At 27.1% G+C, this 26,137-nt stretch overlaps 1 protein-coding gene across 2 annotated transcripts in view; it reads left to right on the top strand.

The window, feature by feature from the left end:
- The first annotated feature begins 2,601 nt into the window (after positions 1 to 2,601).
- The window catches only part of LOC122500860, an 85,833-nt gene continuing 62,297 nt past the window's right edge, over positions 2,602 to 26,137 (top strand). The window contains exons 1-3 of one of the 2 annotated variants that reach the window (XM_043609989.1): positions 2,602 to 3,820; positions 14,317 to 14,354; positions 21,861 to 21,921. In XM_043609989.1, the coding sequence (XP_043465924.1) occupies positions 3,760 to 3,820; positions 14,317 to 14,354; positions 21,861 to 21,921 (160 nt within the window). In that variant the 5' untranslated portion in view covers positions 2,602 to 3,759. Of the gene's footprint in view, positions 3,821 to 12,067; positions 12,839 to 14,316; positions 14,355 to 21,860; positions 21,922 to 26,137 lie in introns of those variants that run through there. The other variant, XM_043609990.1, reaches the window with a different exon arrangement.

Below are 26,137 nucleotides of genomic sequence, written 5' to 3'. Positions count from 1 at the left end.
CGCAAGCCCACAGATTAAAAATTATTTTTTAATTTTTTATTAAAAATTTTTTTCATCTAATATTCTAACGTAGGATGTAATAAGTTAAACGAAATTAACATAATAAGTTTGCAAGATGAATAAACTTTAACTGAATTAAGAAATTACTTAATCTACTATTAAAGTGTCTTTCGAAAAGTCGAATTTACAAGAGCGAATAAAAATAATTCCTATTTCGGTTTTCAAAAAAGTTGAGAATAATTTTGACATCGAAAAAATGAGTTGGACTTGGAGTCTTTTATAATATACATAATGTGAAGGTGAATTTATACTAGACGCCTAAATATGCAAATAAATGACAAAGGTCATTTATTAGAATTTTTCGGTGGTATCTCTAAATCTGAATTGATTAAAAATAACTAATTGTTATAGTAAAACCTATTGTTTGACTCTTTGTTTCAGCATTGCAGTAATGATAATTATATAAATACTAATTAGGAAAAAAATAACTAATTAGTGTAGTTGCAAATAATTAATTTGTATCGGAAGGAGTCTAATTTATTTATTTATTTACAGTTTTACTGATTAACAGTCAGCAGGGTTGGGCAGCTGGCATTCGAAAATTTCTGCATGCAAATGTTTCTATTTTTCGGGGGTTCCCCCATTTGTTTGCAAAATGTTTATGGTACCTTTTAACATTTGACACTTTTAGCAAAGAGTTACTTACAAATTTTTTTTATTCTTTTTAATTATTTTATTGTTATTGAAAAGGAAATTTTAACTATTACTTTACTGATTTATTAAATTTCTACTAATTAGAAAAAAATAACTAATTAGTGTAGTAGAAAATAATTAATTTGTAGCGAAAAAATTTTATAGTTTTCTGCCTGCTTATCAGCTAGCAGGGTTGGGCAGCTAGAGTTCGAAAATCCCTGCATGCAATTATTTCTAATTTTTGGTGGTTCCCCTAGTTTTTTTGCAACAATATGTTTCATCACTAATATATAATAATCTATAATAAATTTTACAAATTCTGTCAATAATAAAATTCTTCTTCGAAATTCAATTATTTTCAAAAAATTATTTTTAATTTTTTAATGAAGTTTCTGGAAAGAATTCAAATATATTCAGAGAATTGAAAAAAATAGTTCTAAGAAATTCAATTATTTCAAAAAATTGTAATAAAATCGTTCCCAAGAATTCAATTATTTTCATAAATAATAAAAGTCATCGAAGAATTTCAATTATTATCAGCAAATTAATTAATAGAAAAATTCAATTATTTTTACAAATAAAATTTCCACAAGAATTCAATTATTTAAAAAAAAATGTTAATAGCATTCTTTATCAAGAATTCAATTATTTTCATAAATAACCAAATTTATCATAGAATTTAAATTATTTTTTATACAATTTTAAATAAAATGATAAAAAATTGCACTGATTCTTAATATTTTTTTGGAAAAATTCGCCAAAAGAATTCAATTATATTTAAAAATTTTGATAAAATTCTTCAAAAAATTCAAATTTTAAGAAATATTTAATTATTTAATGAATTATTTATTTTTGTATTTAAATAATTGAATTCTCGTTAAATTTTCTAATAAAAATTGATTTAAAAATGAATTTCAGTTAAAATTTCAGATAATTGAATATTAAAAGCATTATAGCGTGAATTTTTAGAAATAATAAAATTGAATTTTGAAGAGGGTTCAAATTAAAATCTTTGAAAATTTGAATTTATAGTTACAAGATTCTTATGATCCTATAAAATAATGATTTAGTTCATATAACCCAAATTGTTTCTTATTGACTAAAAATTTCAATATTAAAATATTCAATAAAAAAAATAATATTAAAAATAAAAATTCTTTTTAAAAATTCTATTAAAAAATTCTGTTTAAAAATTCTATTCAAAAATTCTTTTTAAAAATTCTATTCAAAAATTCTTTTTAAAATTTCTATTTAAAAATTCTATCTTTAAAAATTCCAGCAATAAGTTTGTTGAATAAAAATTCTACTGAATTAAAATTCGGCTAAATAAAAAATTTGTTTTTATTTTTTTTTTTAAATTTGTTTTTTTTTTGTTTTGTTTTTTTTGTTTTATAATTTGTTTTTAAATTTGTTTAAATTTGTTTTGTTTTATTTTGAAATAAAAATTTTCGTAAACTAAAATTTAATGCTTTAAATGTTCAATAGAATAAAAATATAAAATTTTTCGATTTGAAAATGAAAAAAAAAAGTAAATAAAAAATACAAAATAAAATAAAATTATAATAAAAATAAAAAAATAAATAAAATAACTAAGAAAGTGATTTATAATAAAAAAAAAAGGTATAAAGTAATGTACAATAATTACAATAATTTATAATAAAAATTAATTTAAATATTTATCAGAAAAAAATTGATAAATTTCAAAGATGAATGAAAGCTGATTAGAAAACAGACAGGAATCAAATATATATTTTGACATAATATATACAACTGGGTGTCGTCCCAATGTGTGTGTTTTTTTCAAATCCACAGGTGTCTTTACTCGTTCCTGTCATGTCTCTCTCAACGCAATGTTCTTTCTCCCTCTGTTTCCTTTGCAGGTAAATTCTCAAACTGCTGAGTCTCTCCTTGTGCTGTGTCAGTCTCGAGCTTCGCGCCGTCTCGAATGGACTCGGTAAACGAGTCTTTGCTCGATTTTTAAACTTCGCTTATCGCCAGTGAGTGTAGTGTGCAGTGCCAATTAAAAACAAACCCCACCCACCGATCCCCAAAAAATTTTTAATTCAAATTTCCCGCCAAAAAAAATTATTTTCCCCTCACATTAAAAAAAAAAAATTCCCTGCAAATTTTTTGCCAAAAAAAAAATTCAAAAAAGGATTTATTTCAACCACTAAGTTAAGATTTGAAAAAAGTTTATTATCAACAATAAATATTTCTCAAAATTAAATTTTTTTTTTGAAAATTGACGCAAATTTTTTGGGGAAAAAGAACCAAAATTTGCGGAAAGAAAGTTGAAGAAAAGTGACCAGAAGTAAAAAAAACCGGGGAATTCCCTTCAAAAATGAAGGGATGAAGATTGGATTTTTCAACGAGGGATTTTCATGTGTCAGGAAAAATTTCAAGGTCGCGCGATGATGTTTCGCGACTTCCGGCACAGCAAAGGCGACGGAAATCGTCAAAATTGTCACCGATGAGAAGAATTTTCAAATCCAAAAAGAAAAGATAAATTTCACTTGAAAAGAAAATCGAAAGATCGAAATTTAGGGGAATACCCAAAAATCATGTGATTACCGGACAAAATTTTGTTTTCATTCTCCAGAAGGGAAAGTTTTCTATAAATAAAAGGGGAAATAAATAAATAAAATATAGGAAGGGAAAATTCGATTTACAGAGTCACTCTCGAGAGTATTGTATATGTAATTTGATATAATAGAGTTATGTGTATGAGGGTGCAATAAGAAAATAAGAGAAAAGTGTTGCGGAATTCTACTTTAATAAAGCGCGAAAATAACGCCTGCCCCCACTTTTGAGATTGAAGAATATAATCGAAAATTGCTTATAAGATTTGAAATCACAGTTATTGGAGAGGTCCGTCGATCAAAGTTTTGAATCCGTAAATATACTCACCATCGACCACGTGGAGTTGCAGATGCGTGACGAGTACTTGCACTTCTCATAATTTCTATTTTGTGTCTTCACAATTTATTTTCCTTCGTTTTAAAAAAAAGTGAAATTTTGTTTGCAATTATTTTTTGACAGTGCCTTTTGTTTTGCAAAAAAAAAAAAATGGAGTGGATACGTTATTGTTTTCAATTTCCCAACGGAAAAATCACTCGAAAATCCACAGGTGAGTTTAAGTTTTTAATTTTTAAATTTTCCTCATAGAAATTTAAAAAAAATTTATGATTTTCCATTAATATTTCTTAATTTAAAAAATTAAGTAACTTAATTAAAAACTAAACTTAATTTAACGTTAAAAAATTTTCCTCGTGGGAACCCAAAAAAATTTATGATTTTCCATTAACATTTCTTAATAGAATTTTCACATATGGGAAAATTATTAAATTTATGTGATTCATAATTATTAATTTATGCTTATTTTTTTACTATTACATATACTACAATTATAATAGTAGTAATAGTAAAAAAAACTTCAACTTGAAATAATAAAAATTATCGTTAAAGTAACAATAATAAGGAAAATAACGAAAACAAGATTGAAAATAGCTCTTTGCTAAAAATGACAAATGTGTAAAAGTACCATAAACACTATGCGAAAAAAACTGGGGGAGTCACAGAAAACTAAAAATATTTGCACGCAGATTTCCAAAATTTAGCTGCCCAACCCTGTGACTCCTAGTAATCAGCAGAATCACTTGAGAACTATTTTTTAGAATAAATATATTTTAGCATGAGAAACGAAAAGTTTGTTTAGATTATATTATTCATTGAAACTTAGAAAGAAAATAGAATTAGGGAACATTAGAAATTTAAAAAAAAACTATATTTGTAAGTTAAAAATTGGGAGCTATTCATTTTTTGTTGTGAACTATTTGTCAAATAATAAAATTGTAATTAGTGTATATAAATTTTAGGTTATGTACTTTATAACAAAGAAATAACTTCATAAACATAAAATTGGAATTATAAGGAATGAAAAAACCTGAAAATATTTAAAAATAATATAAAAAAATTAAATAAGAATATTTTTTAAATAATTGAATACTGTTTGAAATTGTTATAAAAATAGTAGGTATTGAAAATCATTCAATTGCGAAAAGTTTTCAAAAATAATTGAATTTTACGAAGAATGCAATTAAAATTTTTGAGAATAATTGAATGTCTGTGTGACATTTTATTAAATTTTTTTGAAAATATAATTTAATTTCTAAGAAGCATTTTATTATTTATCAAAATAATTGAATTCTTGCGAACGATTATATTCAAATTTTTTTAAATCATTGAATTTCCAAGAAAAAATTTATTAATTTTAAAAATAATTGAATTCTTGTCATGAATATTGTTATTTATGAAAATAATTGAATTTTGCAAATAATTTTATTAAAATTGTATTAACAATAATGGAAATTCTGCAATGAGTTTTATTTATGAAAATAATTGAATAGTTTTTAAGAATTTTATTAAAATTTTCAAAAATAATTGAATTCCTGAGAAGAATTTTATTATTTATAAAAATAATTGAATTTTTGATGAATTTTATCAATTTTTTGCTTTAAATAATTGAATTCTTTTGCCAAATTTGATGAAAATACTAGATATTGAAATAATTGAATTTCGAATATTTTTTGAAAGTCATTTAATCGTTTTAAAGAATTGAATTATAATTTTTGAGAATAGTTTTTTTATTTCTAGTATTAGTATGAATGTAAAGTAGTGGAAATTCTCAAAAAAAAAAAAACAAAAATAGTATAGCTTGTAGTGGGAAAATAGCTTTTCTTAAAAAAAATAATCAAAAAATTTCCTTTTATTAGTAACAAAAACAAAGTAAAAAGTAAAAAAATAATAAAAATTGTAATAATTCTTAATTAAGGAACAATTAAGGTTCACTTGAAAAAAGAGAGTTCAATGGACTTCCCCACAGTATCAATTCATTATAAAATTTATTTTGTATCCAACAAATTAAATTCAAACGTTTCAAATCACTGAATCATCGAGAAAATGTATTATTCAGTGTATATACATATATATGATTATTATTACAGGAAATTAGTGCTCCGTAGTTTGCTTTTAAAAGGCTAATTTAATCGCGCACACAAACTTACTCAACAACGTGATAGGCGCATAAGATGTTTATATTTATGTATTTGTGTTTATATGTATACGTATGACGCCCAGCAAAACAAAGTCAACTTCACCGAGAGAATATATATATATATATATATAGGTGTAACAGGTGAAGTTCTTTTAAACGAGTCTAGAAGACAAGATTCATGAGCGCATTTTAAGTTTTCTTTTTATTTTCGCATTTTATTTTTTTCATTAACTCCCGTTGCCTTTTTATTAACCATTTTTCTCGAAACTATAGAGTCAGTGTGGTTCTGCGAAATCAATTAAAATTTCATTATTGCCGTGATTCAAAAGTGCGCACTTGAAGCGAGGAAATTGAAGTCTTCAAATAATCTCCTCAAGGAGTTTAATTAAAATTAGAAAAAAATCTCTACTGTTTGCTATTATCTTATTTTTTTCCTCCTTTGTATATTGTATAGTTATTGTTGTGATTGTTATGATTATTTGAAATTGAAGTTCATTGTTGATTATTTATTATTCTTTATTCGATACTTTTTACATTTTTCTGTACTTTTCTTTACTTTTCTGTATTTTTATGCATTTTTCTTTATTTTTCTGCATTTTCTGTATTTTTCTGCACTTTTTTGTATATTTCTGCACTTTTCTGTACTTTTCTGTATTTTTTTGCACTTTTATTTACTTTTCTGCATTTTCTGTACTTTTCTGTATTTTTCTACACTTTCATGTATATTTCTGCATTTTTCTTTACTTTTCTGCACTTTTCTGTACTTTTTTGTATTTTTTTTGCACTTTTCTGCATTTTTTTGTACTTTTCTGCATTTTTTGTACTTTTCTGTATTTTTCTGTACTTTTTTGTACTTAACTGTATTTTTTTGGACTTTTCTGCATTTTTCTTTACTTTTCTGCACTTTTATGTATATTTCTGTACTTTTTTGTATTTTTTTTGCACTTTTCTGCATTTTTCTGTACTTTTCTGCATTTTTTGTATTTTTCTGTACTTTTTTGTATTTAACTGTATTTTTTTGGACTTTTCTGCATTTTTCTTTACTTTTCTGCACTTTTATGTATATTTCTGCACTTTTCTGTACTTTTTTGTATTTTTTTTGCACTTTTCTGCATTTTTCTGTACTTTTCTGCATTTTTTGTACTTTTCTGTACTTTTTTGTACTTAACTGTATTTTTTTTGGACTTTTCTGTATTTTTCTTTACTTTTCTGCACTTTTATGTATATTTCTGCACTTTTCTGTACTTTTTTGTATTTTTTTTTGCACTTTTCTGTATTTTTCTGTACTTTTCAGTACTTTCCTGTACTTTTCTGCATTTTTTGTACTTTTCTGTATTTTTCTGTATTTTTCTGTACTTTTTTGTACTTTTCTGTACTTTTCTGTACTTTTTGGTATTTTTTGGTATTTTTTGTACTTTTCTGAATTTTTCTGTAATTTTCTGTATTTTTCTGTGTCTTCTGAATGTTTCCGTATTTTTAAGTATTTTTCTATATTTTCTGTTTTTTTATTTCTATCATAAAAAAATCTTATCGTTTTCTTGAGGAAAATATTTATTTTCTCCGTCTAATGGTTTTCTCGTCTTTTGAAGATATCTCCTCGTATGTTTGATTACTCAATCTGTTTTTGTTGTTTGTTTTGGTTCTTTTTTTCATTCTAGTTTTTTTTTGCGGCATTTTCAATACCCTTGGGATCTTTTTTTCCAGGGTTTCTCCAGTTACTAATGACTCTTCACTACATTTCCTCAACATTTCTATTTCGTTCTTCCCTTCTAATCTGTATCGAATTTTTTCTCTACGTTTTTTCTTCTAATTTTTTATATTTTACCTTTTTTTGTGTTTCCTTGTTTTTTCTGTGGAATTTTTATTCATCCTTTCAAATTGATTTCCGCTAATCAGCTTTAAACTTAAAACTTAAAATTAAATTGAAAGATGAAGGAAAAGAAACTTAGAATAATATTATAAACAAAAAATATTTAATAATTTAAATTTAAGTTATTTTTAAGATAATAAGTTTTATTTTTTTAAGTTATTCTTAAATTTTTGAAGTTTTTATACTTAAAAAACTTAAGAATTGCTTAAAACACTTGAAACTAAAAAATTAGAAATAACACTTAAAATGAAAAAGAAAGAATAGCAAACACGCAGAGCAGTACAATATAGAAACGAGTTTAATTTCTTTTTAACATTCTCATTTTATTTCACGTTCCTCTTGAGTGCAGTTTAAAAAAGAAGAAGAAGCTACTAAGCCATATATTGCAAAGAAAAAAAATATATCATGAAATTTAGTAATAGAGAGATTCTTGAAATCCTTGTTTAACGTTGCATTAAACAAAAACATCTTGAGACACTCCTCTTTGATCCTTGAGAGAATATATATTTGGTCAGGTTATTATCCCACACGTATTTTTCGTCCCTCCCTCATCCTCCTCCTAAGTGCCTTCTGGATGAAGCGCAGCTACCGATTATTATTTAAAAAACGTCATCTTTCTCTCTCTCACTCGAGGGAGGAGGTGGGACCTTGGGCCCATTTTCATTGCATAATCCTAACGCTATTAGACTCACTATTAAATCGACATTAACCATCCGGCTCTTGTTCCCTATTCAATGCGCAATGTGCCGCCTTGTCGTTAATTCTACTCCTACGCTTAACCGCACAATGCCTACGCCCTGGTTCGCCGCACAAGTCCATCTCCATTTGACAATTATCCAGTCATTCATCACGATTCAAAATCTAAACTCTGACGGACGTTGAGGTTCCTCTTGAAAATAATATCCTCAAACACTCGAGAAAATCTCATATATCATACACTTTATATACGATGAATTATTCAAAATCTCTTTTAATTAGCTCCATTTTTTCGAGAGGATCAATTTTTTTTTTTAAATTTATGTATACGTTTACACCCAGGGGAACTATTTTTGTTGACTGAAAATAAAATATCATCTTCATAACCACGTGTAGGTGTTTAAAATACTTTAAAATACTTCAAACTACTTTAAGATATTTTAAAATACTTTAAAAAATTGTTTATAGTGATGCCTATGATTCCATAAAAATCGTATTTTTAGAAAATTTTGCAAGTCTTACAATCTTACAAAATTGTTTCGAATTATTACTTAACAGAAAAGATTCATTTCGAATTATGATTTATACTCGAATTTATTTTTTGTGAATTCACTAATTGTCGACTTTTTCGCAAAATTAATATATTGCGTTCGTTTTTAACTTTTGCTTAACGTTTAAAAATCGTTTTTATAGAAAAAAAATATTGCAAACAATATTTTACTAACAATGAGAAAAGTGTAGAAGGACCATAAACACTATGCGAAAAAAACCGGGGGGAATCACCGAAAATTAGAAATATTTGCAATGCGGACTTTCGAAATTCAGCTGCCCAACCCTGATAGCTAGTAATCAACTCTTGTCAGAATATAACCGAAATCTGAAAACTATTTTTTAGAATTATATTTCAAATTCTATAAATAATATTTAGACCGAAGAGAAATAGAAAACATTTAAGTAAACAAATTCTAAAAAAATTGTACACTTGTAATAATTAAGAATTATTTTTCAAAAATTTTTTAATGTTCGGAAAAAAGTACAAAACTTTCGCTGATGATTTTTATTAAAAATCATCTTATTTAAATATTAATATATAAATTAATCGATGGAATTTAATTTAATGTTTGATTTCAACAAGGAACTGAATTCGGAGATTGTGTTAAAATTAAAACCACCTTTCGATTTCAAGTATATATAGATATTCTTGTGAAAGTTAATGCGGAGCAAAAACGAGTTTGTGACAAACATTTGCGTGTGATTTAATAGAAACGAGATTTTGCGCAAGCCTGATATTGAAATTTAATTTTGATGCCATTTATTGCATAGCTTATTAAAAGTAAATAAAATTATATATGTACACGTTTGTCTAGTGCGCGAGACATTTTGTATATATGTATATGTATTGAAAAAGAAACTAAAATTCTAGAATTACAAGTTGCGTATGAAATTTTACATATGAATATAATTATATTTATTAATTCAAATCATTTTTTAGTTATTTTAATATTTTTTTTTGTTATTTTAAATTGTTTTCAGTTATTTAAAATTGTTTTCAGTATTTTTTTGTTATTTCGAAGTATGTTTAGTTGCTTTTAGTTATTTAAGTATATTTGCATTTTATTTTAAATATTGTTGGTTATTTTGAACTATTTTTACTTATTTTTACAAATTTCATGCGTTAATATTTTTCTTTTTAGTATTTTTTAGTTATTTTTAGTTATTATCAGTTATTTTAAGAATTTTTTTTTGTAATTTTAATTTATATTTAGTTTTCTTTTTAGTATTTTTTAGTTATTTTTAGTTATTATCAGTTATTTTAAGAATTTTTTTTTGTAATTTTAATTTATATTTAGTTTTTTTTAGTAATTTTTAGTTATTTTAAATTATTTTTCAGTTATTTCTAGTTATTTGGAATTATTTTCAGCTTTTTTGAAATATTTTTTAGTTATTTTAACATTTTTGTCAATTATTTTGAATTATTTATTTAATCATCAATTATTTTGAGATATTTTGATATTTTTTAATCTATTTTGATTTATTTGATTTATTTTCAGTTATTTTAACAATTTTTTGGTAATTTTGATTTATATGTTTTTTTAGTAATTTTTAGTTATTTAATTTCTAGTTATTTGGAATTATGTTCAGTTATTTTTAATTACTTTTAGATACTTTCAATTATTGTTATTTATTTTAAATTAATTATAGTTAATTATTTTTAAATTAATTATAGTTAATTATTTTTAATTAATTATAGTTAATTGATTTTAATTAATTACATAAAGATTTCTTTCTTTCTTTTTTTTTAATTAATTACAGTTAATTATTTTAAAATAATTATACCTATAGTTAATTATTTAATAATTATAATTTGTTCTAATATTAATATATTCCATTTATAAATGATTAAATGAAGAAAAACTATATTTACAAATATTTAAAAATGTACAGATTAAATTATTATCAATTCATTATAATCAATGTATTCATTAATATTAACGATTACGATAAGTAGAAATGCTAATTAGTCTATGTTAAATAATTATTATTGTGTGTCATTATTAGTTCAATGCACTAAAGTATCTATACAGTGTCTACAGGTTTAAAAATAATTTTTGTTATTTTTAAAAATAATTTTTGTTATTTTAAAAATTAGTACATTATTTGTTTTTTTTTGAGTTGACTTTCAAGGCGTTAGAAAACTCATCGAAACACCGAATATTTACGTTTTAGTGAACACCATTAAATATTGACCTTGAATTTTCATTATGACGATTTTATTTTCCGCTTGGGTTGATTTTCGTTGGGCCCCCCCTTAAACTTAACGAAACACCTGCTTCCGGTGTCGAAAAATTTGTTATCCACTGAATAACTGTATGTATTTGCGTGCAAATGCTCTTTTCTTTTAATCAATTTTGCATTTTTTTTTATTTTGTCTTTTTACATTCATACATGTGTGACGTGATTGCTCGCATATTTATTAAATTTCAATTTAGAAAGATTAATTTTATTTTAATGAACTTTCACTCTTTCATAAGTTGCATTTGGTGAGCAATATTTCCCGCCAATTTAAAAAAAAACCGGTTTTTGACTAAATGCTGTCGATTCCGATTGGAAAAATAAATAATTTTTAGTTAACGTTTTATTTCCGGTCATTTTTACTTCCTTTAAATATCATTTTAGAAATTCTTTCGATTGGTTTGGTAATTTTTTTTTAGGTTAAGTGTATAAGCAGAACGAAAGCAATATTGTAATTTTTACGTGAGAGAGAAAAGGATAGGAATGTCTTTTGTCCTTTTCGAGAAAAAGGCAAACGATATTGTTGTCCTTTTCTCTCTCAGGTAAGATCTACGATAAAGGTTTGTTCACACCGCCTCGTTCATTAACGAGAACTAGAAAAAGGCAAACGATATTTTTGTCCTTTTCTCTCTCACGTGAAAATTACAATAAAGGCTGGTTTACACTGCCTCGTTCATTAACGTGAATAATGAGATAGAAAAGGACAACCAAAACAAAAAAGGAAATTTGAGTCAGACTACTGGAGTTTAAAAAAATTTATTGATTCTATTTTGATTAAATTCTTCTTGGGGAAAAATAAAAAAAAAGAAACGTAATGAATAAGAAATTTAGAAATGCGAAAAATTTATTGAAAGCATTTTTGCGAGGAGAGAAAGGGTTTAGGATCTGGAAAGTAGACAGCCGTCCCTGAACAATCCCGGTCATTTCCTTTGCTCCTTTCTCGTGCCTAGAAGGCAGAACCTCGTGAGATGTCGGTCCCGGTGCAGTTGGTCTCGGATCATGCGCCTTAAACTTCTCATAAAATCGCGTCGTCGCGTTCATTAATAGAAAAAAACCGATTTTTTTCTTTATTTAAAAAAAAAGTTGGTGGAAAAAAAACAGGAAATGCCGGTAATACGTCGTGGCGATCTCGTTCCGGTCCAGAGGTCAACACACCATCAACTGTCTCATCAAAGAAGTGAACGTGAATGCGTATCCTCATTCTTTTATGTGCAATCGCTTTCCCAACTTATTGTCTCAATTGAAAACTTATTCTTGGGCCGGAAGTGGACATCAAAAATCATCAGTTGACCACATATTTTTCTTCAACTTCCGGCCCCCTAAGGTTTTTTTCTTCCCCATTCCCTGGCACACAACGAAATTTTGTATCAAACAAATTCCCACGTTCCTGCGTCTCCGGCCGCCATCTTGGAGAACTATTCTTTATACTGAGGCACGAGTTTGATAAAGTGACTTTCGGGACTCTTTCAATTATTTTTTCTATGAGGAAAAATTCGTAAAATTATCATGATTTTCGTGACTTTTTTTATTTTGTAATAATTTTCATTGTTGTTGTTTTTTTTAAGTGAAATGTTGCAATGAAATGAAAGAATTTACCGGAACAATATAATGTGCGGTTGATAATAAAAATTGTCATTTGAAGCAGTAAAAGGACAATAATTGAAATCGTTATAATTGAAGCAATGAAAGTTGTTTTCAGTGAAGGAATTGTAGAACTGAGATTATTGCTGAAGGTATGACGAGAAAATTTAATATTTACTTAGACTCGTGATTTATTAAATTATAGTAGTTTAAATAAAACATACGAAATAAAAAAAAACACGAGTAGTAAACATAAAAAGGTGATTTAAATTCTTAAAAGTCAATTTTTTCACAAAATTAATAAATTGTATTCATTGTTTAACTTTTGTTGATGTTTACAAACTGTTTTTGTAGAAAAAAAAAATTGCAACCAACTTTTTGATAAACATGTGAAAAGTGTAAACGGACCTTAAACACTATGCGAAAAAACCGGGGGGAATCACCGAAAATTAGAAATATTTGCAAATACGGACTTTCGAAATTCGGCTACCCAACCCTGAAAGCTAGTAATCATCTGTTGTCAGAATATGTTTTCTGTTTTTATATTTTTTCGAATTATATTTTAGAATTAAGCTTAGATTGTATTATTAAATCATATTTCGAAAAAAGAGAAATAGAAAAAATTAGCTATAAACAAATTCTAAAAAATTATACACTTGTAAATAAGGAACTCTTTTTAGCAGTTTTTAGGTTATATTTACGATCGAGCTTTTTTTGTATTTTATGAAAACATTGAAAACCAAAAGTATTGGATTAAATTATTGAAATATTTAAATTAAAAATTACTGATTATTTTCGATCTAAAAAAATTTAAATATTAGTTCGAATATTGAATAAAAACGATAGAAATTATTATGTCATAAAAGCATTTACTGTAAATAAATTTGATGGACAAGAATAATAAAATGGCAAATAGTATTTAGCGTCATAATAAATTTAAGGTTATATTGGACTTTCGGATTAATAAAAATTATTAGCAACTCTGATAAAATAAGAGAAAAATGTAAACGGACCATAAACATTATGCGAATAATCCCGGGGGAATCACCAAAAATTAGAAATATTTGCATGCAGACTCTCGAAATTCGGCTGCCCAACCCTGATGGCTAGTAATTAACTGGTCCATGTCAGAATCATATTAAATGAAAGGAGGTTAAAAAAGGGTCGCTTTTTGCCCTAGAAGTAAAAAGTAAATAAGAAGCCAGGCCTAAAAAATTTCTCTCTCAAAATACCCGAATTTTGATGTAATTATAAAACAATTTCCAGCATAACATAATCTATAATTATACAAAATTGTTATAAGGATCACAATTTAATCCAAATTACGTATTTTTAAACAATAGAAAGTAAAAAAAAAACAATTACACATGAGAAAGAAATTAGAAATTAGAAAAAATTACCATTTCCTGATATACTTGAAACGATTTAAGAAAGAAAAAAAAAGAAACATCATTTTATGGGAAGAGATCAAGTGAAAGGGATATTTCGGCAGTTTCATGTGTTGTGTATTTGTTTTTTTTAACGAGGGGGGAAGAACCTTCACAACTAGTGTGAAATGATGTATGTGCAGACTATCTTACCGCGGGCATTTCGACCCAGTTATTAATAAGGACTTTCTCTTTTATTTTAGCCATGGACTGGCGGGGGGCCACGCTGACGATTCTCTTGGTAAGTGATTCCTCTTTTTTTCTTAACTTTAATTTCACTTTTTGACACTTTCATAAATATTTCCATTTTACTAAAAGCGCTATTCAATTATTGAATTCTTAATTTTCTTCTACATTTTTGTTTTATTTTATTTTCCTTTTTCTCAAATTTCTCTCTGTCTCTCTCTTTTTTGTAAAAAAATTGGGAATTGAAATAAAAAATCGACTGTAAAAAAAACTGAAAAATTTGGCAAAGATATTTAATAGTGAGAACAAAATGATATCTTCAAGAAAAATATGTTAATTTTGGGAAAATAATACCCTCGCAGTTTGAATGTTAAAATAACCGTAAAATATTTGATTATATATATTATTTTTCCATTTTCCTCCACATGAAAGAAACACTATCCATTTCATATATATCTATTTCATACATTATTTCAATTACCATAAAAACTATTTCTAGAGAGAATTTTAATTTTCTTAAATGCGATTAAATATTTTTTTGCTATAATTAAAAAAAAGTAAGAAATTCATGTATAAATGTTGTTGAACTATTAATTTCCGGGCAATGAAATAACAAGTCTCCCGATGTCTAACAGTCTAATGAAGGAAATAATCATTTATAAAGAGGGGAAATAGAAAGGAAACTAATTGTAATGAAACCAGCTGTTTCTCTCGCGTTTATTATTATAAAGTTAAGGTTATAAGGAACGTTCTCGAGACCACGTGATCACGTAATTTTATCTCCTGGCTTTTATATATTTACTATTAAAAGGCTCATTGTGCATCATGATATTTATATGTGTACTATAATGGAAATTCTACATTCAATTCTATTTTTTTTCAACTTGAACAAAAGAGATAAAATTTGAGGTTAGGATTAAGCGTTTTTTTTAAATTCAAGAGTTGATGGAGGAAAATTTATTATTGTCGATCACGAAATAAGACGTGTGGGTGTGTCTCTCTCTCTGAAAATAAAGTGTTCCATTTCTTGAGATTGCGGCATGTTTTGCACTTTCTCTATTCGCGATAGGGCTCATGTGATAAAACGTACGTGCGTGTCCTGGGGTATACAATGCATAAAAGTGTTAGTGATATTTAATGTGTGCTTTTTAATGTGAATGTTGTTTCAGGAATGTCATGGTTATGCAAGTATCTTTTGTTGGTATAATATGGATGAATCCGCACCTTTTATGTATAGTGGCGAGACCATATTATTCGAAACTGGTCGCGTGCCGTGTGTCAATCGCTGGGTCACGATGACCGAATGTCGAGCTGCTTCTCTAACTCAAAAACAAGTTTTTATCTCCTGAAACCTTTCTACCTGTTAGTGTGAACTAATTAGAATAAATGATGGACAAACAGTGACTTTCCATATTATAGTGAAAAAAGTGGTTTTTTAATAAAGATAAATCGTAAAAATTCAACATCTGGTTACCATTTGAAGGCGAAAACAAAGTTTTTGACAATAATAGGCCTACAAGTAATAAATAATGTTTGTCAGTTGGCAAAAATATTTGAACTCGCAATTGAGATGTTACCCTAATCTTGGTTTGAAACCGAACGACCCATCCCTGGTGGTTAGGTATTTAATTACCAAACCTCACTTTTCGGAGTATTCCGCAGTGCTCGCAAAAACGAAAAATTGCCAAGTGAATCCGGTGTCCATCTGTTATCAATTGGAATAAATGATAAACAGTGACATTCCACCTTAGTTATTATAAAAAATTGTTTTTTAATAAAGATAAATCGTAAAAAATTCAACATCTTTTTGAGCAGTTTTCTAGTGTCCAATGAAAACAAAAACCCATCTTCCAATCATTACTTAAAAGTACTTTTTGTACAAAAGAGCTTGTCCCGTTAATTATAAATAAATTATTTTAAGAAAATTTAAATTTATTAACAAGAAAAATTTACTCTAAAAATCATTTTGGTATGTAAAACCTATAAAAAAAATCCCATGTGTTTTTTTGATTCAAATTTTCTCTATTTATCACTTCCTATTTGAATAAATAATAATTAATGACAATTTAAAACTAAATGATTATTAAAAACTGAAAAATCAATTTTGTAAAATGTAAATTTTGTAAAATTGAGTTATTATCATTAAACACTTGTTAAAGGCACAGGATCATTTTCATATTCAACATGAGCCAATCAAGATTCAAATTGTCCTCTGCATGAATGTCAACTAATTTAACGACGCTATAATAGCTAATTGCTAAACGTGTCCGTGACGTAATTTCCAGTATACAGCAGAAACTTGAAAGTTTACACGAGAAAATGAAAACTAATTTTAATTACTTTCCCTTGAAAATTAACGGCTCTGCTGTGATTAAAGATATCTGTTCACTAATTGTTTAATTTGAAATTTAAATTTTTAATTTGAAAATTGAATTTAAAAATAAAGGAAATAAATTTTTTTGTAGTGTATTTATTTATCTTGTGGTTTTTATCGAATTTTCTCTTTTTGGTATATGGTAGTTTTTTTTTTTTTGCGACTCATGGTGACTTGTCGAATCTATGTTTATATCACTATAAGAGTTCGGGTTAGCACAACTTGGTAGCCACGCCCACTTTTACTTTGTATTCTTTTAAATAATCGCCCGGATCTGTACCACGCTCATTTCACAAACATTCAACACTCGCCAATCCCTTCATATTCTATTGCTGTAAATTTAGAGACAATGTAACTAAAAATTTAGAGCAAATTTTTTTTCTTGATTTTTTTGTTACTTTTGGGTTCAAAAATTGCTTTTTAGCCATTTTTGAACCAAAAGCAACAGAAAAAAACATTTTTGGTTGCTTTTAGTTCAAAAATTTCTTTTTAGTAATTTTTCGGTTTTTTTGGTTCAAAAATATAACTTTTTGTGACATCTTGGTTACTTTAGGTTCGAAAATTACTTTTTAGTGGCTTCTTAATTGCTTTTGGTTCAAAAATTACTTTTTAGTGGTTTTTTGGTTACTTTTGGTTCAAAAATATACCTTTTAATATTTTTATTGGTTCAAAAATTACTTTTTTGTGTCTTTTGGTTCAAAAAATTACTTTTTAGTGTTTTTTTAAAAATCCTTTTATCAAAAGGAAGCGTAGCGAAAAAGCAGCAAATATTTGAAACAAAAGTAACGGCGCGCATCTCACCAAAAAAGGTGGAAATATAAAACGGGTGTTTGTCGGCATAGCGGCTCTTGTATAAGGTGTGAGAGAGGTTCCTTAAACATACAAAGTCACATAAAAGCGCTATGCTATTTTCCTTTCAAAAGACAATTTATTCTCAAAGTCAACGCACTCTACTTTGTCTGATTCTTATATAGAAATGGTGACTCATTATTTCACAGAAAAAAAAGGAGAAAAAAAACTCGAAATATAATTTACAAAAAAAAGAGAAATAAAAAATAAAGTATGTTAATATTTTCATAATGATAGTAATATTTTTCTAGAATGCTTGTTAAATAATTGATTTTACTTGTTACCTTCCTCGGGTTATATACTTTGTAACAAAAATTTTTACCTCATTTTTCTATTATCTTTAAGTCTTTCTCGTCTTTAATGTATTCTCAAACCAGTTCCACAGATTAAAGTGTCGATGGCTAATCTAAATTATACTCGTCGGTAATATAATTCTATTACGAAATTGAATAAATTTGTCTCTCGGATAAAAATTTATTTCTTGTGAACAAAATTTGTGTTGAACAAAGAAATTTTTCATCAAAATTTATAGAAAAACCACCAAGAGAAAAAACTATTTCTCCAGAAATGATAGAACATTCAAATTGTAGAGATCTTAAAAATTTGATTTTGTATTTTCCCGATTTCCGTAATTTTTCCCTATTTCGTGATTTCTGTGTAAAATTTATTGTAGCGGACCAAAAATCAAAGTTAAGGGCTCGAATTGTTTTTTAATTTGTAGAAATAAAATTCAATTGTAAGAGACACTTTCTCGATGGTTTGACATACTATGATATGACGTCAGGAGAATAAATTTTCTCTCTGATTTTGCAATAAATTGACCATATCGAAAGAGATTCACGCTAGTGTTTCATAACAATCGATCGACAATCAATCTTATTAAACAACCTGTCGCTATTAAAAGAGGAAAATAATGGGAATATTATTGACCATTCGTCGATTATTCGCTCGAGTTAATTTCGCTACCTAATGATTGCTTTACAGATTAAATTACTCGTAAATTAAAATTGTAATTTTTGATTCTTTCCTTTTTGGCAATTCACTTAACTTTCATGTTGCGACAAATGGTATAAGTATTTAGATTAGCTAATCTTTTAAAAAAAACTTAAAGATCAGCAAAATTTACCTCAGTCTCATGTTGAGATAAATTCGACTATTTAGATCATTAAATCTGTTGAGAAGCATAAAGATCTGCTGAAAAAATTAGAGATGTTTAAAATTTACTCGCAAAGCAATTTGGAATTTGACTTTTGATTAATGTAGAATGTAGAGCGCAGCAGCAGCAGTGGTAATAGTAGTAGAAGCAGTAGTTATTGTTGTAGTAGTTGTAGCAGCAACAAAAGTACAGCAATGATTAACATTCTCGTCAAATACAGCTGTAATGATGTTCACATATTTAGAAAACAAATAGAACTCAAACTTTTCCACCTAAAGACTTTTCACTAGGTTACGTAATTATTTACTCGACTTCTGTCTACCAGAGGACGCAAACTAGGTCAGACCACTGGTGGAGTAGACCGCAAAAGCGACATTTGTAATTCTATTAAACATTAATAATATTCTTTTGGTAACCAAGTTGTGTGTGAGTAAAGTCGTTTATCACCTCTTTTCTGCCCACGTCTAACTAGGTCGGTTTTATTGATGTCTGTTCCATTGTTGACGCACACCCAGCGCATACCTGGAATGACTCTGATACTCTTCTCAATGTTACTGAAGTGTGTCCCTCTCACAAGGTCCTCTAATTTATTATTTTTTTCCTTTCGACAAATTATTAAGCTTATTAGCCACAGGTGATGTCAGTTTAGAAAAATTGTATTCAATTTCCAATATGATAAATTGGTTCATTCAAAAAAAAAAAAAAAAAAAAATCCAAGTCTTCTATTTCACTTTTCCTTTTTAGCATCTTTTTTTTATACAATTGTAATAATCGTGTGGGGTTTTTTTTTCTTCTTTGCCTTTTGAAGGAAAATGAGTCATTGGTCACCGAAGAAACCAAATGTGAACTGACGAGTATAAAACATGTTGTGGATTACGTCAAATATGTCGCGCCTACGCACCTTATATGGTTTGATTCAACCTCTTTCTCGACACAACTCTTCAATGATGTCTTGCAGTTTGTTTATAAATTCACTTTAGAAAAATTAAATACACCAGAATTTTACTATAACAAAAACCTAAAAATTTCGACCCGTTTGAGATTCGAATGCCTTCGAGACTCGAGTGCCCTCGAGTGCCCTAATTATTATTTTTCAGAGAACTTAAAAAGTTCTTTAGAGAAACAATTACTCCCCTCATGCGGGATTTTCAATCGAAACCCCGTTTCTAAAAAAAAAACCCATCATATAATTAATTCCCAATGATGATCTACTCATCCATAAAGTTTGTTTTATGAATTAACGGATTGATTGACAATCCGTTATAGATATTACGTTCGGCTTCCCATTTTACCATCAAGCATTTATCGGAAAATCATATATGAAGATATTATCAATGACCTCCAACTTGGGAATCCAATTTAAAATACAAATCGATCTCGGGAGTTGTATTCTTATTTGTAATGCCTCTCTTGGACCCCTGGGTCCTTTCACGGGCAAGATCACCACCAGTAGGATGGCTGCTGCCACTGCTGCCGTCCAAGACTTGTTAGACCACTTTCAACTCACACACACACACACATACGATTATACCTACTGTGTTGTGGAAAGTAATAATATATGTGTATTTACACTCCCACTATTGAAAACAAGTTTGCCAATTATAAGCAACTTAGAAAGAGACTTGATTCCTAAATCGGAGACGATTGAAGATAAAAGTGGGATTCATCGACGAGTAGGATGTTGTCCTTGCCTTGAGCATCGCTATAAAGAATCTCGTTGCATTTGCAATCGCGGCCCAGTTTCTGAGAATAAGATTCTGGGACAGGAATTTTTTTTTTTCAAGGGGAGTTTTTATTTTGAAAGGAAGGGGTAATTATTATTTGAAGGTGAATGTTATTCAGGGGGGAGGGAGATAAGGTCTTTCTTAGCCATAGGCTGATCTAAACCTTGGATGCTTTGGATGCTTGGAGACCCTCACTTGTCATAGTTGAGAGTATATTATTTTTCTAACTACTGATTTTTTTCTTTTTCTTCTGACCCAGGTGGAAAAGTTAATGTTAGCCTAAGGTTAGCCTAACATTAGGCTAATGTTAACTAACCTTAAGCTAAAGTTAGACTAACGTTAGGTTAACTTTACTAACCTTAGGCTAACCTTAACTAACCTTAGGCTAACGTTAGGCTAACGTTAACTAACCTTAGAATAAAGTTAGGCTAACGTTATAATCTGACATTAGTGACCAAAAAATGTCGTTGGACTAACGTTAACTTTTCCACATGGGTATGGGTTCGATTTCGAAAATGTTAAAAATTCCAGTTTTCAGAAATTGGTAAAGGAAGAGATTTCTCCTGCCATCTTTTTATATTATAATATAAAGTTTGTCAGTTTACCGCATAAATTACTATCTCCAGTTTACAACTTCATTACTTGCATACCGAGTTACTTCGGACAGTATCTTACTACTTGTATACTATTATCCATTATTACTAACCTGCGACATCTCATTTTGTCGGTAACTTGAAATTATCAGTAAAGAAGGTCAAGAGAATTAAATGCCAAGAGTCTTTCTACATTTTATATTTATGCAGTAAATCCGAGATGGAATAACTGCCTCCAATCAATCATACTTTTAACTTTATCTCGTCATATTATTCTTTTCATTAATCCTGTAGCATTAGAAGGGTTTCTTAATGTCAAGAGGTATAAAAAGAAGTGTTTTCAAAACAAAAAAGGCAAATATAGAGTTGTTGGGTATTAATGGGTACTTTATTGCCCTAGGGTATTAATGGGTACTTTATTGCCCTAGGGTATTAATAGGTACTTTATTGCCCTAGGGTAATAATGGGTACTTTATTGACCTGTAAACGGTCAAAAAACTGCACTTTATTGCCCTAGGGAAATAATGAGCACTTTATTACTCAATTAACATAATATCGCCCTTTTTTGTAATATTATTCAGAATTTTTATAAACTAAGTGCCTTATTTTTTTAAAGAATCGATTATATTTTGCAAAACTTGTCGTATACATATACGATACTTGAAAATCGTTCTCACAGGTTTCTTTCCACATGATTAAGTCATACGCGAACGACTGGTTCGTTGCGTTGGCGAAGTGGTTCTCTTGAGTTGTTGATTGACGTGTTGAAGTTGCTTTTATTTTGCTCAATTTTTTTTTTTTTTTTTGCTCTCTTTCGGAATCGATTCGGGTTTCTCATAAATGATTCGTTATCTTTCTGTTTTAGATCACAATGGCGAGGCACAGCACTACACAAGCAGCACAAATACCTTCGCTACCTCCGACGTGTAAGTATCCACTTTCTAATCTCCCCGTCATTTCAGTTAGCAAATCTTCAACAAGACCGAACTTATTTTTTTTTCTTAAATACAACTATTCATTAAAATATCGGAACAAATTTTTTTTTTCATTTTCATTTACATTCATAAATGTCAAATCTATTTTTATTGTTGACAATATCGTGGACAATTTTCGAAAATTACAAAATTTTATTAAACATTTTAAAACTTTTTTTTTTTTTAAACATTTCAAAATTTAATTAAAAATTTTGCAGCAACAAAAATTTTAATAAAAAAAAACTGAAAATTTATGAAGAAAACTTATTAATTTTTTTAAAAATGCGATAAGTTTTTTACTATGAAAGCGGTTAATAAATTATAAAAGCATTGATTTTATAAAAAAAAAAAAAAAATTTTTTTTAAAGTAAACAATCACCCAAATATTGTTGAGTAATTAATTAATGAAAATTAATTGAATTTTTCAATTTTACAGTATTATACAGTTATTATATTGGAGAGAATGAAATATATTTATAATGACTATTCGTATATCAAAGTTTCTGACAAGTTGCTTTCGCCCCAGAGCAAGGTTCTCGATTACGTTTGGTTTTACTCTTCCTTTCCACTTATCATGAGTGCAGGTGCCTGTGTCTCGGGTATCACATTCACGGAGGAGTGATAAAAAAAAAAAAAAAAAAAAAATTTCGACCACACGCGTTACACTCCCTGAGCTCTGCGATCCAGACACTCGTGCCTAGTAATCTTAACGACTTGCGCAATTCTGAAATTATATACCCATACACCCTTTAAATTGTCAAGCTAGTGTCTCCAATTCTTGAAATTAATAAACATCTTAATTTAATTAACAACCTAATAATTAGCCCTGACTAATTAATTTCCTTTTTTACCGTTTGTTCTTTCTTAATAAACTCCGATCTTTAATAATTTCTATTTTTAGTATTCTCGTCTTTAATTTTTTTAATTTTTAAATTTTTTTAAATTTTTAAATTAAAAATTTTTTTTTAATTTTTAATATTCCCATTTTTAATAATTTCTCCTTAACATTTTTAAATTCATACAAAATAAGAAGAAATATTATAATAATTTCCATTTTTAATACCCCCCCTTTAAAATTTTTTTTTTTTTTTTTTTTTTTTTTTTTTAATTTGCAAAACAATTTTTAATTCTTTTCTGAAATATTTTTCGGTTTCGACTATAATAACAATAATGGAGAAAAGATAAAAAAAAATTACCCCCGGGTGGTTTCGAACGTGCAACGCGAACTGCAATAGCAAGCGCCTTAACGACTGTGACCAATTTGGCAATAATTTTTTCAAATTACTCCCATTACGTTGCGAATGAAATTTCTAAAGGTCAGTAGTGTATGAAATGCGGTTTTTTTTATTATTTCCTATTTCGGAATAAATGTGGAATTATGAAAAGTGAACTTCTGAGGTAAAAGGGAGTTGGTAGTAGAAAAAAATAAAAAAAAAAATTTCTCGTTGGTGCGGACGACCTTCCAAGTGAAGACATTGCAGCTCGATAGAAGGTGAACGCAGTCGTGCGACCCAGATTTTCATATATATATATATATGCATGCAATAAGAGGAAAAGAGAGCGTCAGAATTGAAGGAGGAAATGAATTGAACTGAGATGATACAAAGTGAGATGGAGTAATGATTCTTTAACGATCTCAGCGCGTTTGCAGACCCACAAAAAAGAAAGTCTTTTATAAAACCACCCAAGCACTCTCCGCACTTCATTATTTCGCGCATACAATTTGCATCGTCCCAAAAATTTCACTTTTCGCTGAACTTATTATTTTTTACTCTCGCTGAATAAAACACTTTTTTTTTTTGAAAAAAATTTATCGACATGAAAATTAATGGGTAGGAATTAATGATGAAAAAAAAATTTATTTAAATATTCAATTACTTGTTTATTATTAAATAAATATTTACTTGAGGCAAATAAATATTTACTTGAATCAAATAAATATTTACTTGAATCAAATAAACATTTCCTTGAATCAAAAAATTATTTACTTGAATCAAATAAACATTTACTTAAAGTAAATAAACATTTCCTTGAATCAAATAAATTTTTTTCAGGGTCAGGAACTTAAAATTACAAAATTTAAGTTTTAACGTTAAATCCATCATTTTCTCTGTGTGAATTTTTATTTAAATTTTACATTCATTTATTCTGAATAAAAAATAATTTGAAACGAAATGACACTTTTTAAAAAGAAGTGAAAAATAATTAATAATTAAATTAATTACTAAAAATTAAAAAATAATAAAAAAATAATTATTTAATTGCATAATAGTAGAGTAATAATTAATAATTAATATTCCTTTTTAAAGAAAATGATGCACGATTATCGTTCGACTTAAGAGTCACTTTACACGTAATTATTATTTATAGTAAATAATTATTGTTATTGAACAATTCTGCAAATGAATAATAATTGTTGTCAATTAACTTAAATTGAGTGTCTTTTCTTTCTAAAACGGTTTTTCACTCAGAAATGAATTTAGAATGTAAAAAATTTATTTAATTTTTCATTTGATAATGAAAAACATTTTTTTTAAAACTTTTTCATTGTTTTTAAAATTTAAAATTCTTAAAATTAAAAATTTTGTTTAAAGTTTATAATTGTTTTTAAAATTGTAAAATTTCAAATTTGGTTTTAAAATGTAAAATTCCGTTTAAAATTTAAAAATTCTATTTAAAGTTTTAACTAGATCCTCAAAAATGGTTTTGCAATTAATTTTCATTTTATTCTCCGCATGATGTTAAAAAATTTTTTCCTTTTGTTTCGAGGTTATGTTATACGGTTACGATCCTCTTCTTCAAAGAATAAAATTTATGTTTTTCTTTGAAAATTTTAAAGCAAAATAAATAAAATAAATCTTTTAGTTTCGACCCAATTGAGATGTCATTATTTCTCTTCTCTTGCAATATATATGTACTTCCAGATTGAAAGCTGATAATGCTTCCCATAAAATAAGAAAGTGGTTTCGAGTTAAAATTTTATGAACTTGTTACTCTCATGCAGGACAACAATTTAATAAAGTTTCAAAGCGTTTTAAAAAATTTTTTAGTGCGTTTTTAAAAAAAAACATTGAAAAATGAAACTTGTTTCTAAATTTTTGAATAATTATCAAAATTTAAGATTATTTTTGAGTAAAAAAATCTTTATCTGTAGAATAATTCTGTAGAAGAAATCTTGAAACAGTTATTATTAGGGTCTTGGGATTTTCATCAATGAATCTATTTTTCTTATCATTCGAGTTAAAATTTAAATTTGGAAATCGGTTGTTTTGAATTTCACTTTAAAAAATAATAAAAAATTCCAGTAGTTTTAAGATTCTTTTTTATGACCTTTTCGTCCACTTTAAAAGAGGCTTTTTCCTTTATTTCAAAGTTTAAAAAGAGTTCCAAAAGAAAAATTTTTTTAAGAAGGTAAATTTTATATTTTTAAAAAAGTTTAATCTTCAAAGATTAAAAATTATGTTTTAGAGTAAAAAAAAATAAAAAAAAAGTCAAAGTTTTAAATAAAAAAAACTCTTTAGACTTTAAAAAATTGAAAAAATTTACGATAAGTAACTATTTCTAAAGACGGAAAAATTAAGGACTTAAAAATATCGTGAAATATATAATATTTTCAAATAATAGTAATTGTTCTATTATTAGGGCAGAAATTCTTTAGAGAAACAAATTTTATTCAATTATATCCAATAGTTGAGGCGATTGGCAAGTACACATAAATATAGCACTTTCAAAGTGAATTGCAGTTTTTTTTCTAACGACTTTTGCAAGACTGTTAATTTCTATACATATATATATACTTTACTATAGTATGACCATTAAACCAAGACGAAAAAGTAGATAATATTTTTTAATAATCAAATGCGACTAGTGAGTCGTTAGGAAAAAGTAGTTTTGTTCTTAACTTCATTAACTTCATTAACATAATTATATATGCAAAAGTCTACAATTATTTCGAAATTCCACAATATTTTTTCCTTAAAAGTGCATTAAAAAAATTTTCATGAACAATTAATTAATTATTTTAGTAGGAATAATAAAATGCTGCGGGAAATATTTGTAATTAATGGTAATAAAAATTAAAAATTTCGAAACCGTTGTCTTTTACAATTTTGGACCTTATCGACTAAAATTTGGCACAAATGTGTATTTTTAATTGTCGATTTCAGGA

The sequence above is a fragment of the Leptopilina heterotoma genome, unplaced genomic scaffold, assembly GCF_015476425.1.
Source record: "Leptopilina heterotoma isolate Lh14 unplaced genomic scaffold, ASM1547642v1 Lhet_191, whole genome shotgun sequence".
Taxonomy (NCBI): Eukaryota; Metazoa; Arthropoda; class Insecta; order Hymenoptera; family Figitidae; genus Leptopilina; species Leptopilina heterotoma.
This window is presented reverse-complemented; position numbering and strand designations above follow the sequence as displayed.